The sequence below is a fragment of the Petromyzon marinus genome, unplaced genomic scaffold (genome assembly GCF_048934315.1).
Source record: "Petromyzon marinus isolate PM22_M1 ecotype Great Lakes invasive population unplaced genomic scaffold, UKy_Petmar_22M1.pri1.0 PM_G_Scaffold_21, whole genome shotgun sequence".
NCBI lineage: Eukaryota > Metazoa > Chordata > Hyperoartia > Petromyzontiformes > Petromyzontidae > Petromyzon > Petromyzon marinus.
The window spans coordinates 2835079-2849927 of record NW_027422773.1 but is presented as its reverse complement, the minus strand read 5'-3'; the positions used below and the strand labels follow the sequence as shown (position 1 = coordinate 2849927).

General features: G+C 54.9%; 1 protein-coding gene across 3 annotated transcripts in view; it reads right to left on the bottom strand.

The window, feature by feature from the left end:
* Nucleotides 1–5246: 5246 nt before the first annotated feature.
* The window catches only part of LOC142912569 (coxsackievirus and adenovirus receptor homolog), a 71249-nt gene continuing 61646 nt past the window's right edge, over nt 5247–14849 (bottom strand). For 2 of the 3 annotated variants that reach the window (XM_076060694.1, XM_076060696.1), the window contains 2 exons: nt 13379–13526; nt 5247–5481 (listed from right to left, as the gene is read on the bottom strand). In XM_076060694.1, coding sequence (XP_075916809.1) covers nt 5262–5481; nt 13379–13526 — 368 coding nt within the window. In that variant the 3' untranslated portion in view covers nt 5247–5261. Of the gene's footprint in view, nt 5482–12107; nt 12148–13378; nt 13527–14849 lie in introns of all 3 variants that reach the window. The other variant, XM_076060697.1, reaches the window with a different exon arrangement.

The following is a 14849-nucleotide window of genomic DNA, read 5'->3' as shown; positions in this document are numbered from 1 at the left end:
AGAGAACAGCTCACCACTGACACACAGAGAGAACAGCTCACCACTGGCACACAGAGAGAACAGCTCACCACTGGCACACAGAGAGAACAGCTCACCACTGGCACAGCGAGAGAACAGCTCACCACTGACACACAGAGAGAACAGCTCACCACTGGCACAGAGAGAAAGCTCACCACTGGCACACACAGAGAGAACAGCTCACCACTGACACACAGAGAACAGCTCACCACTGGCACAGAGAGAACAGCTCACCACTGGCACAGAGAGAGAACAGCTCACCACTGACACACAGAGAGAGAACAGCTCACCACTGGCACACAGAGAACAGCTCACCACTGGCACAGCAAGAGAACAGCTCACCACTGACACACAGAGAGAACAGCTCACCACTGGCACACAGAGAGAACAGCTCACCACTGGCACACAGAGAGAGAACAGCTCACCACTGGCACACAGAGAGAACAGCTCACCACTGGCCTACAGAGAGAACAGCTCACCACTGGCACACACACAGAGAGAACAGCTCACCACTGACAGAGAGAGAACAGCTCACCACTGACAGAGAGAGAACAGCTCACCACTGGCACACAGAGAGAACAGCTCGCCACTGGCACACAGAAAGAAAAGCTCACCACTGGCACACAGAGAGAGAACAGCTCACCACTGGCACACAGAGAGAACAGCTCACCACTGGCACACAGAGAGAACAGCTCACCACTGGCACACAGACAGAACAGCTCACCACTGGCACACAGAGAGAGAACAGCTCACCACTGGCACATAGAGAGAACAGCTCACCACTGGCCTACAGAGAGAACAGCTCACCACTGGCACACACACAGAGAGAACAGCTCACCACTGACAGAGAGAGAACAGCTCACCACTGGCACACAGAGAGAGAACAGCTCACCACTGGCACACAGAGAGAGAACAGCTCACCACTGGCACACAGAGAGAGAACAGCTCACCACTGGCACACAGAGAGAGAACAGCTCACCACTGACACACAGAGAGAACAGCTCACCACTGGCACACAGAGAGAACAGCTCACTACTGGTACACAGAGAGAACAGCTCACCACTAGCACAGAGAGAACAGCTCACCACTGCCACACACAGAGAGAACAGCTCACCACTGGCACACAGAGAGAACAGCTCACCACTGGCACACAGAAAGAAAAGCTCACCACTGGTACACAGAGAGAGAACAGCTCACCACTGGCACACAGAGAGAACAGCTCACCACTGGCACACAGAGAGAACAGCTCACCACTGGCACACAGACAGAACAGCTCACCACTGGCACACAGAGAGAGAACAGCTCACCACTGGCACATAGAGAGAACAGCTCACCACTGGCCTACAGAGAGAACAGCTCACCACTGGCACACACACAGAGAGAACAGCTCACCACTGACAGAGAGAGAACAGCTCACCACTGGCACACAGAGAGAGAACAGCTCACCACTGGCACACAGCGAGAGAACAGCTCACCACTGGCACACAGAGAACAGCTCACCACTGGCACACAGAGAGAGAACAGCTCACCACTGACACACAGAGAGAACAGCTCACCACTGGCACACAGAGAGAACAGCTCACTACTGGTACACAGAGAGAACAGCTCACCACTAGCACAGAGAGAACAGCTCACCACTGCCACACACAGAGAGAACAGCTCACCACTGGCACACACAGAGACAACAGCTCACCACTGGCACACAGAGAGAGAACAGCTCACCACTGGCACACAGAGGGAACAGCTCACCACTGGCAAACACAGAGAGAGAACAGCTCACCACTGGCACAGAGAACAGCTCACCACTGGCACACAGACAGAACAGCTCACCACTGGCACACAGAGAGAGAACAGCTCACCACTGGCACATAGAGAGAACAGCTCACCACTGGCCTACAGAGAGAACAGCTCACCACTGGCACACACACAGAGAGAACAGCTCACCACTGACAGAGAGAGAACAGCTCACCACTGGCACACAGAGAGAGAACAGCTCACCACTGGCACACAGCGAGAGAACAGCTCACCACTGGCACACAGAGAACAGCTCACCACTGGCACACAGAGAGAGAACAGCTCACCACTGACACACAGAGAGAACAGCTCACCACTGGCACACAGAGAGAACAGCTCACTACTGGTACACAGAGAGAACAGCTCACCACTAGCACAGAGAGAACAGCTCACCACTGCCACACACAGAGAGAACAGCTCACCACTGGCACACACAGAGACAACAGCTCACCACTGGCACACAGAGAGAGAACAGCTCACCACTGGCACACAGAGGGAACAGCTCACCACTGGCACACAGAGAGAACAGCTCACTACTGGTACACAGAGAGAACAGCTCACTACTGGTACACAGAGAGAACAGCTCACCACTGGCACACAGAGAGAACAGCTCACCACTGGCACAGCGAGAGAACAGCTCACCACTGGCAAACACAGAGAGAGAACAGCTCATCACTGACACACAAAGAGAACAGCTCACCACTGACACACAGAGAGAGAGCAGCTCACCACTGGCACAGCGAGAGAACAGCTCACCACTGGCACACAGAGAGAACAGCTCACCACTGACACACAGAGAGAGAACAGCTCACTATTGGCACACAGAGAGAACAGCTCACCACTGACACACACAGAGATAACAGCTCACCACTGGCACACAGAGAGAACAGCTCACCACTGGCACACAGAGAGAGAACAGCTCACCACTGACACACAGAGAGAGAACAGCTCACCACTGACAGCTCACCACTGGCACACAGAGAGAACAGCTCACCACTGACACAGCTCACCACTGGCACACAGAGAGAACAGCTCACCACTGACACACAGAGAGAGAACAGCTCACCACTGGCACAAACACAGAGAGAACAGCTCACCACTAGCACACAGAGAGAACAGCTCACAACTAGCACACAGAGAGAGAACAGCTTACCACTGACACAGCTCGCCACTGGCACACAGAGAGAATAGCTCACCACTAGCCCACAAAGTTGCTCACCACTGCCAACCCAGCCAAAAGTGGACAGATTCCACACATCTAGTCCTGGTGCTACAACACACAAAGACCCCCAGTGTAACGAGCAGCGCCTACGAAGGCCGGCACAGAACAAGAGGGGGTGGGTGGCCGGCACCACGCCCGGCCGCCTTTGTCTCCCTCGAGGCCGATGTATACGCACTGCACCAGGTTACTCATTTAAGGCTAAGTCGACCTAGGGGGTTGCCCAGGACCGGATAACAAAAAATCGTCGCCGGTGCCGGTGGCCGTGAGCGGGAAGTGAACTGTGGGTCGCCGGGTTCGCAGTGCAGCGTGGCGCTAACCGCTGCGCCACCGCTCCGCACCTCCGGTTAGCGCACGGCCGGCTACGTACAAGGAACGAAACTGGTGGACTGCTCCACAAGTCTGGCTGTCGACCTGATGAAGCCGGTTGTAATTACTGGCGAAACGTCACGGCACTCGGATTGTAAATGTTGTGGCTTGGCTCTGCCCCTCCCCCAGTAGGGATGTGGAATCTCCACCACCGACTGTGCACCCCACACACCACTTGTTTTGAGCGTTGACACGGAATACATTTTTTTGCAAATTTCCGCGTAAAAATTTAATGACGTCAACTAAAACAACGAAACGAATAGACGACTGTGCACAATCAAACACGCGCACAACCGGTGACGAATTTTGCCACGTTCTGTTGACGTTGACAACCCTTGCTCGTCGGCGGGTCTTTCACGACGCGTTTAAATATTCACGCCGTCTAACCCCCAAAACACCTCCGTTGCGGATATCGGTCGTGAAAGCCTCCTAAAGGAACCCGTTGACTTTGACCCACCGCCGTGACCCACCGTGTTCTGGGTTCAACACGAAAGGAAAAAGCGTCACTGTGTGTGACGCCCAGAGGCTTCGCCCGAGGCAAGGCCGGTGAACTTCCAGACCACAAGAGGCAACTCACCCCCCCAGCCTCCCCCCTTCTCTATTCAATGCGGGTTCCTCCCACCCCCTCAGCTCGACACGAAACTCCACAGCAACACGGCAAGTTGCAGAACGTGCACCGTCACCACCGTCACGGTGTAGAACGTGACACTGTCACTGTGTACACCGTCACCACCGTCACGGTGTACAACGTGCACCGTCACCGTGTAGAACGTGCACCGTCACCACCATCACCGTGTACAACGTGCACTGTCACGGTGTAGAGCGTGACACCGTCACGGTGTAGAACGTGCACCGTCACCACCGTCACGGTGTAGAACGTGCACCGTCACCACCGTCACGGTGTAGAGCGTGCACCATCACCACCGTCACGGTGTACAACGTGCACCGTCACCGTGTACAACGTGTCCCGTCGCTACGCGCCTGTTATACCGCGGAATGCGGCGCCGTTGCCGGGAGCGTGCCGACCACCGCCACCCGCTTGCGATGCCGCGCCGAGCGAGCGAATCGACGGGGCTCAACGTTGGACTCGCGAACCAAATTTTGGGCTCGCCAACAAAGCGACTTCGGGAACGGCCCCTCTGGAACCCAAACTCGCTTGCGAGCGGACGGAGTCACCCGCGACAAGCCAATTGCAGCCTCGCGAAGGCCGGAAACCCCCTCGCCGTGCCCCGCCCACCCCAACAGGCCACGCCCCCCTCGTCTGCCGCACGGCGGTTTGGCTCGCGATAAGCCGCGGGGTTAAATTGTGCAAATTTTTTATTTATTTTTTAAAGCAAAAATCGACAGATTTTAAGATTCGATTCTCTAATCCGGAACCCCCCCGACACTGAACAAACCTTTCGCCCAACTCGCTCGCCCGCCCGCCCTGCCGATTCCACCATCGACCGATCACGCGTCGGGGTGGAGGGGGAGGCGGGCGAGAGAGGCGCGCGGCACGTTCGCCGCTGGGAGCTACGCGCTGACAAAATTGAAATCGTGATCGCACGTCTAACCGGAACCGCCACCACCCCCACCGCTACCCACTCTCCCTCTCTCTCTCTCCGGATTACCGTTCGGCGATTCGCGGCGGCGACGACGTTCACCGCCTGACGCGTCGTTCCGCCTTCGTTTGAAACGTCGCTTTCGTTTACCGGGTCCGCGACGCGACGCCAACGGAGGGCTCCCGACGCCGCCGATTCAATCGGGCTTCGGGGGTCTCTCGCTCGCCGTCCCACAAGCCCCCCCCCACCCCCGCCCCCCCCCCTCCGAGAACCGGGAGCGAGCCGAGAGGTCGCCGCCGCACGATGGAACGGCGACGCTCTCACGGGCCGCTCTCCCCCCCCCTCGCGCCGGAGGAGGCCCCGGCCCCCGCGCGGCCCTCCGCTCGCCCGTGGGGCGACCCGCCCGGGGACCGGCGGAGCGCCGGGAGGCCGTCGGGGGGCGCCGGTGCCGGGAGGCCGACGGAGGCGCCGGTGCCGGGCGGGTCGCGGGTCGCGGGCGTGGGCGGGCGGCACATCGACACGGGGGGGCAGTCGTCAATCCTGCGGTGGGAGGTGAGGGAGGTGAGGGAGGTGAGGGAGGTGAGGGAGGGAGGTGAGGGAGGTGAGGGAGGTGAGGGAGGGAGGTGAGGGAGGTGAGGTGAGGGAGGTGAGGGAGGTGAGGGAGGTGAGGGAGGTGAGGTGAGGTGAGGGAGGTGAGGGAGGTGAGGGAGGGAGGTGAGGGAGGTGAGAGAGGGAGGTGAGGGAGGTGAGGTGAGGGAGGTGAGGGAGGTGAGGGAGGGAGGTGAGGTGAGGGAGGGGAGGTGAGGGAGGTGAGGTGAGGTGAGGGAGGGGAGGTGAGGGAGGTGAGGGAGGTGAGGGAGGTGAGGGAGGGAGGTGAGGTGAGGGAGGTGAGGGAGGGAGGTGAGAGAGGTGAGGTGAGGGAGGGAGGGAGGGAGGGAGGGAGGTGAGGTGAGGTGAGGGAGGTGAGGGAGGTGAGGGAGGTGAGGGAGGTGAGGGAGGGAGGTGAGGGAGGTGAGGGAGGTGAGAGAGGGAGGTGAGGGAGGTGAGGGAGGGAGGTGAGAGAGGTGAGGTGAGGTGAGGGAGGGAGGTGAGGGAGGTGAGGGAGGGAGGTGAGGGAGGTGAGGGAGGTGAGGGAGGTGAGGTGAGGGAGGTGAGGGAGGTGAGGGAGGTGAGGGAGGAAGGTGAGGTGAGGGAGGTGAGAGAGGGAGGTGAGGGAGGTGAGGGAGGTGAGGGAGGGAGGTGAGGGAGGTGAGGGAGGTGAGGGAGGGAGGTGAGGGAGGTGAGGGAGGTGAGGGAGGGAGGTGAGGTGAGGGAGGGGAGGTGAGGGAGGTGATGGGGGGTGAGGTGAGGGAGGGGAGGTGAGGGAGGTGAGGGAGGAGAGGGAGGTGAGGGAGGTGAGGGAGGGAGGTGAGGGAGGTGAGGTGAGGTGAGGGAGGGGAGGTGAGGGAGGTGAGGGAGGGGGGTGAGGTGAGGGAGGTGAGGGAGGGAGGTGAGGGAGGTGAGGGAGGGAGGTGAGGGAGGTGAGGGAGGTGAGGTGAGGGAGGTGAGTGAGGTGAGGGAGGTGAGGGAGAGAGGGAGGTGAGGTGAGGTGAGGGAGATAAGGTGAGGGAGGTGAGGGAGGTGAGGGAGGGAGGTGAGGGAGGTGAGGGAGGTGAGGTGAGGGAGGTGAGGGAGGTGAGGGAGGGAGGTGAGGTGAGGGAGGTGAGAAAGGGAGGTGAGGGAGGTGAGGTGAGGGAGGTGAGTGAGGTGAGGGAGGTGAGGGAGAGAGGGAGGTGAGGTGAGGTGAGGGAGGTAAGGTGAGGGAGGTGAGGGAGGTGAGGGAAGGAGGTGAGGGAGGTGAGGGAGGTGAGGGAGGTGAGGTGCGGGAGGTGAGGGAGGTGAGGGAGGGAGGTGAGGTGAGGGAGGTGAGAAAGGGAGGTGAGGGAGGTGAGGGAGGTGAGGGAGGGAGGTGAGGGAGGTGAGGGAGGGAGGTGAGGTGAGGGAGGTGAGAAAGGGAGGTGAGGGAGGTGAGGGAGGTGAGGGAGGGAGGTGAGGTGAGGGAGGTGAGGTGCGGGAGGTGAGTGAGGTGAGGGAGGTGAGGGAGAGAGGGAGGTGAGGTGAGGTGAGGGAGGTAAGGTGAGGGAGGTGAAGGAGGTGAGGGAGGGAGGTGAGGGAGGTGAGGTGAGATGAGGTGAGGGAGGTGAGGGAGGTGAGGGAGGTGAGGGAGGGAGGGAGGTGAGGGAGGTGAAGGAGGTGAGGTGAGAGAGGGAGGTGAGGGAGGTGAGGGAGAGAGGTGAGGGAGGTGAGGGAGGGAGGTGAGGGAGGTGAGGGAGGTGAGGGAGATGAGGGAGGTGAGGGAGGTGAGGGAGGTGAGGTGAGGTGAGGGAGGTGAGGGAGGTGAGGGAGGTGAGAGAGGTGAGGGAGGTGAGGGAGGTGAGAGATGGAGGTGAGGTGAGGGAGGTGAGGGAGGTGAAGGAGGTGAGGTGAGAGAGGGAGGTGAGGGAGGTGAGGGAGAGAGGGAGGGAGTTAGCATATAATTTAGCATTGAAATGGCTGAGTGATTAGCTTGTGACTGGTCACAGAAATAGCTATGTTAAAAGTTAAAGCATACACATCCGCAGAGGCACCCCTTGACAAAGGAATTAGCATAGAATTTAGCATTGAAATAGCTAAGTTAAAGCATACACATCCGCAGAGGCACCCCTTGACAAAGGAATTAGCATAGAATTTAGCATTGAAATAGCTGAGTGATTAGCTTGTAACTGGTCACAGAAATAGCTATGTTAAAGTCAGAGCATACACATTCACCGAGGCACTTAGTACAAATCAAACAGGAGAATTTAGCATTGAAATAACTAGGCGAATTTCGCATTGAAATAACTGAGTGATTAGCTAGTGACTGGTCACAGAAATGGCTATGTTGAAGTCAATGCCTACACATCTGAGCTATTCAAAGTACTATATAGTGAACCAATAAAAAACTAAAATATAAATTACCTTAATGTTATCAATAAACTCTATATTCTCCAATCAGCTAAGCTACCAACAATAAGTCGTTATATATCACAATGCTATATGGCGAAAAAATGGATGGATTCTTACCCTCAACTTTAGCAACACGGATAGCTACGGGCCCCGTTCAGACGGACGAGTTCATCCATGGTCGGAACAGAGGAGGGGGAGAGAGACAGCTGCGAGGCGCTATTATACTCTATGTTGTAAACAATACCATTAACCGTGGTGTGAGAGGTATTAAGAGTCAAGGCTGGCGAAAGAGCTGCGGTCTGAAGGTCATCGTAAAATACAATTAATTAAGAACAGAAATGGTTTAAAACATCTTTCCAATGGTTACTAAGCCAGAATCCATCCTCTCGGTTGAAATTGTCTCTGTGCTTGTATATGTGAATGGCCTCATGAACGAATCTCTCATGGTAGCCGGTTGGTTTGCAAAGAACCTCCGTCTTGGAGAAGTCAATGTCATGTGAGCCCACTGAATTATAACAGTGATCTTCCACGGCAGAGGAGTTCGTTCTATCGTGTTTCAAGTCTGCTTTATGTTCGCGGATGCGGTCCGAGATATGTCGTTTGGTTTCTCCAATGTAGCTACTACCACAGAGGCACTTTAGTTTGTAAACGCCCGGGTACTGTATGTCTGGAACAGCATCTTTCACAGATGGAATTAAATCACGGATTTTATGTTCTGTGTTGAATCGGACCTGGATCTTGTGTTTATTCAGGATTTTGGAGCTCTTTTTAGTGACCCCTGCAATGTAGGGTAAGGTGATGGTTTTGAGTGGCTCCACAAGAGGATCCTACTTCATGACTGGAGTGATGGCTTTGCGGATTGTGTAGTCGGAGTAACCATTAGCCCTGAGAGCCTGGTGTACGTGCTTGAGTTCACTGGTAATGTGTTCCTGGTCGGCAATGCATTGGGCTCTATGGTATAGAGTCTTGGTGAGGGAGTTCTTCTGGGATGGATGGTGGTGGGAATCCGGTTTCAAGTAAGCATCTGTATGGGTAGCTTTCCTGTAGACAGAGTGGCTCATTGAACCATCATGTCTTATTTTAATTAAGACATCCAAAAAGGGTAGTTTGCCATCTTTTTCGACCTCCATGGTAAATCTGATGGCTGGGTGTATGGAATTGATGTGGTCGCGGAATTGGTCTAGAGCAGGCTGGCCATGTGGCCAGATGACAAAGGTGTCATCAACGTACCTCTTCCATAAGGTCGTGCGTAGAGTGGCAGTCTGGATGGCGTCAGTTTCAAATTTTTCCATGAATACGTTGGCTACAACCGGAGATAGGGGGGAGCCCATTGGGGTGCCCTCAGTTTGTTTGTTGAAAGCTCCATTCCAGGTGAAGTATGTGTTGGTTAAGCAATGTCTCACCAGGGGGGGTACATCAGTTTGCAGTCCTTGATGAACCAGGTCTTCAATGATAGCGATGGTGTCAGGTACCGGGACTTTGGTGAACAAGGACACCACATCAAAACTGACAAGCAGGTCGTCTGGGGACAGGGAAATGCCTTTGATTGTCGATACCAGGTGAGTAGAATTTAGTACCGCAGAGGTGGTTTTTCCAGTGAAAGGTCGCAGTATATCAGCAAGAAAACGTGCCAGATTGTAGGTGGGGGAGTTGATAGTAGAGACGATGGGACGAAGGGGTGTATCTTCTTTGTGTATCTTTGGAAGGCCATATAATCTTGGTGGTCTGGCAGCAGAGGGTTTCAACGAGAACTGTTTGATCTCATCAATTAATGCTGTTGAATCAGAGATGATTTTGTTCGTTTTGGTGACCAGGCTGTTGGTGGGATCTCTTTTTATTTTTGTATAGCTGCCATCGTTGAGTAGTTCTTGAATTTTGTTGTTATATTCTGTTTTGTCCATGATGACAGTGGCATTGCCCTTGTCGGCTGAGAGGACGACAATATCATCCCTCTTTTTTAATTGAGATAATTCAAAACGTTCGTCTTTGCTGATATACTGCGACCTTTCACTGGTAAAACCACCTCTGCGGTACTAAACTCTACTCACCTGGTATTGACAATCAAAGGCATTTCCCTGTCCCCAGACGACCTGCTTGTCAGTTTTGATGTGGTGTCCTTGTTCACCAAAGTCCCGGTACCTGACACCATCGCTATCATTGAAGACCTGGTTCATCAAGGACTGCATAATGATGTACCCCCCCTGGTGAGACATTGCTTAACCAACACATACTTCACCTGGAATGGAACTTTCTACAAACAAACTGAGGGCACGCCAATGGGCTCCCCCCTATCTCCGGTTGTAGCCAACGAATTCATGGAAAAATTTGAAACTGACGCCATCCAGACTGCCACTCTACGCCCGACCTTATGGAAGAGGTACGTTGATGACACCTTTGTCATCTGGCCACATGGCCAGCCTGCTCGAGACCAATTCCGCGACCACATCAATTCCATACACCCAGCCATCAGATTTACCATGGAGGTCGAAAAAGATGGCAAACTACCCTTTTTGGATGTCTTAATTAAAAGGAGACATGATGGTTCAATGAGCCACTCTGTCTACAGGAAAGCTACCCATACAGATGCTTACTTGAAACCGGATTCCCACCACCATCCATCCCAGAAGAACTCCCTCATCAAGACTCTATACCATAGAGCCCAATGCATTTCCGACCAGGAACACATTACCAGTGAACTCAAGCACGTACACCAGGCTCTCAGGGCTAATGGTTACTCCGACTACACAATCCGCAAAGCCATCACTCCAGTCATGAAGAAGGATCCTCTTGTGGAGCCACTCAAAACCATCACCTTACCCTACATTGCAGGGGTCACTAAAAAGATCTCCAAAATCCTGAATAAACACAAGATCCAGGTCCGATTCAACACAGTACATAAAATCCGTGATTTAGTTCCATCTGTAAAAGATGCTGTTCCAGACATACAGTACCCGGGCGTTTACAAACTAAAGTGGCTCTGTGGTAGTAGCTACATTGGAGAAACCAAACGACATATCTCGGACCGCATCCGCGAACATAAAGCAGACTTGAAACACGGTAGAACGAACTCCTCTGCCGTGGCAGATCACTGTTATAATTCAGTGGGCTCACATGACATTGACTTCTCCAAGACGGAGGTTCTTTGCAAACCAACCGGCTACCATGAGAGATTCGTTCATGAGGCCATTCACATATACAAGCACAGAGACAATTTCAACCGAGAAGATGGATTCTGGCTTAGTAACCATTGGAAAGATGTTTAAAACCATTTCTGTTCTTAATTAATTGTATTTTACGATGACCTTCAGACCGCAGCTCTTTCGTCAGCCTTGACTCTTAATACCTCTCACACCACGGTTAATGGTATGGTTTACAACATGGAGTATAATAGCGCCTCGCAGCTGTCTCTCTCCCCCTCCTCTGTTCCGACCATGGATGAACTCGTCCGTCTGAACGGGACCCGTAGCTATCCGTGTTGCTAAAGTTGAGGGTAAGAATCCACCCATTTTTTCACCATATAGCATTGTGATATATAACGACTTATTGTTGGTAGCTTAGCTGATTGGAGAATATAGAGTTTATTGATAACATTAAGGTAATTTATATTTTAGTTTTTTATTGGTTCACTATATAGTACTGTGAATAGCTCAGATGTGTAGGCCTTGACTTCAACATAGCCATTTCTGTGACCAGTCACTAGCTAATCACTCAGTTATTTCAATGCTAAATTCGCCTAGTTATTTCAATGCTAAATTCTCCTGTTTGATTTGTACTAAGTGCCTCGGTGAATGTGTATGCTCTGACTTTAACATAGCTATTTCTGCGACCAGTTACAAGCTAATCACTCAGCTATTTCAATGCTAAATTCTATGCTAATTCCTTTGTCAAGGGGTGCCTCTGCGGATGTGTATGCTTTAACTTTTAACATAGCCATTTCTGTGACCAGTCACAAGCTAATCACTCAGCCATTTCAATGCTAAATTATATGCTAATTCTTTTGTCAAGGCGCTTTGTTTCCTCTCACACAGCTTAAAGGTCGTGATCTGAACGTGGCTTTTTCACTCCAGCGCTGTCCTACCAGACAGTCTCGTCCCTTCACCTGATGAAGGCCGCTTGTGTTGTGGCCGAAACGTCGTGAGAATATTATTGCGTTATATCATTTGATCAATTTATTATTTTATTCTCATTCTACGTGACTTTACCGAAAGAACCAAAGAAGATGAATCATTGCAGTTACGAAAGCTTTAAATCGAAATTTAGAGGGAGGGAGGTGAGGGAGGTGAGGGAGGTGAGGGAGAGAGGGAGGGAGGTGAGGGAGGGGATCAGACAAACGTCCATCTGTTAAAGTCACGACTGCTCAGAATCTCAGAATCAAGAATGTGTATTCAGGCTGTAGGAGGAAAGGAATCCGATGAGCTCTGAAGCTCTCTTTCACCGAGGTGCAGTGAGGGCAGGGGCTCAGCGAGTTGATGCTCACACACACACGGACGCTTCCACTTGCTGGAGTTTGTCCTCCGACTGTCACCGTCCGAGAATCTCAGGCAGATTCGGACCAACGCTGCTGCTGCAGCTGTGCGAGTGGGCGAGTGAGTCAGTGGGCGAGTGAGTCAGTGGGCGAGTGTGGTCAGTGGGCGAGTGAGTCAGTGGGCGAGTGGGTCAGTGGGTGAGTGAGTCAGTGGGTCAGTGGGCGAGTGGGTCAGTGGGCGAGTGGGTGAGTGGGTCAGTGGGCGAGTGGGCGAGTGGGTCAGTGGGCGAGTGGGTCAGTGGGTCAGTGGGCGAGTGGGTCAGTGGGCGAGTGGGTGAGTGGGTCAGTGGGCGAGTGGGTCAGTGGGCGAGTGGGCGAGTGAGTCAGTGGGCGAGTGAGTCAGTGGGCTAGTGGGTCAGTGGGCGAGTGGGCGAGCGGGTCAGTGGGCGAGTGGGTCAGTGGGCGAGTGGGTCAGAGGCCGAGTGGGCGAATGGGTCAGTGGGCGAGTGGGTCAGTGGGCGAGTGGGTCAGTGGGCGAGTGGGTCAGTGGGCGAGTGGGTCAGAGGCCGAGTTGGCGAATGGGTCAGTGGGCGAGTGGGTGAGTGGGTCAGTGGGCGAGTGGGTCAGTGGGCGAGTGGGTCAGTGGGCGAGTGGGTCAGTGGGCGAGTGAGTCAGTGGGCGAGTGGGTCAGTGGGTCAGTGGGCGAGTGGGCGAGTGGGTCAGTGGGCGAGTGGGCGAGTGTGTCAGTGGGCGACTGAGTCAGTGGGCAAGTGGGCGAGTGGGCGAGTGATTCAGTGGGCGAGTAGGCGAGTGGGCGAGTGGGTCAGTGGGCGAGTGAGTCAGTGGGTCAGTGGGCGAGTGGGTCAGTGGGCGAGTGAGTCAGTGGGTGAGTGAGTCAGTGGGCGAGTGGGTCAGTGGCCGAGCGAGCAGGTAAGCGAGCGGGTAAAGCAAGTGAGCGGGCGGCCCGGGCTAGCGGGCGGGCGAGCGAGCGAGCGGGTGGGCCCTCACCGGATGTCGTTGTGGCGGTAGTCTCGGTCCCACGCCGCCTTGCGCTTGAGCAGCGGGTACAGGACGAGGAAGCCGATGGCGGCGACGACGACGAGGAGGAGGAGCACGCCCATCACGGCGCCCGTCACGACGCCGGCGTTAGCGCTCGCTGCACACGACACGATCACCCACACACGCGTAACCTTCACAGACTGTAGGGGAAAGTGCTGTCTGTAACAGACTGTAGGGGCAAGTGCTGTCTCTAACAGACTGTAGGGGCAAGTGCTGTCTGTAACAGATTGTAGGGGCGAGTGCTGCCTGTAACAGACTGTAGGGGCAAGTGCTGTCTGTAACAGACTGTAGGGGAAAGTGCTGGCTGTAACAGACTGTAGGGGCAAGTGCTGTCTGTAACAGACTGTAGGGGAAAGTGCTGTCTGTAACAGACTGTCAGGGCGAGTGCTGTCTGTAACAGACTGTAGGGGAAAGTGCTGTCTGTAACAGACTGTAGGGGCAAGTGCTGTTAGCGAGCAGCAGCAGCTATGAAAGCCGGAACGGTACACGAGGGGGTGGGTGGCCAGCACCACGCCCGGCCGCCTTTGTCTCCCCAGTGGCGATGTTTACACACCGCACCAGGTACTCATTTGAGGCCGTGTCGACCGAGCGGAGGCCCAGGGACCGGTTCAGATAATGGTCACCGGCGGTGTTGGCCGTGAGCGGGAATCGAACCCCGGGTCGCCGGGTTCGTAGCACAGCCACACGCACACACACACACACGTACACACAACAACCGCCATTCGCCACTAAGTGGCGGTGACGTCACCACGACGCTTGTGCCAGGCTATGTGTACCCTGAGGCCACGTGAAGTGTCGAACGCCCGCTGGCAGGAGGTCACGGGGCAGACCCAGGTGCCACGGGTCGACTGACTGAGATGACTGGCTGATGCACCACCTGTGCCCCCTACTGTGCCAACCTGCTGTGCTTTAGCCACCCGGCGCTCCGCTCGTTGTTCTGAGCGTCGCTCCTCCGCCCTCCGTTGTTGTTGGAGGGCGACTGCCTCCAACTGCCCAGTAGCATCCTTCACGAGCCTCCTCCACAGAGGCCGATCTTGACACCGCTGGTACCAGTCATCGGCAAGTCCACTCAGCTCCACGTCCTCCTGTACCACATCACTCCATCTCTTCTCTAGCCCGTGCCGCGCCCGCTTAGCCCCCTCAATCCGGCCAAACAAAAGCTGTTTCGGCATGCGGTGGCTGGGCATGCGGGCTACATGACCCAGCCATCGCAGCCTTGCCTGCCGGAGGAGCTCACCGATGGGACCCTGCCCAGATCTTCGAAGGATTTGTGAGCTCCTCACACAATCCAGTCTGGTTAAACCCAGGATGGATCGTAGGCAGGCCAGCCTAAATGTTTCTAACCGGCGAAGATGTTCCATTAGGGGGGTCCACGTTTCGCAAGCGTAGAGAAGGGAGGGAATGACCGTGGCCGAGAAGA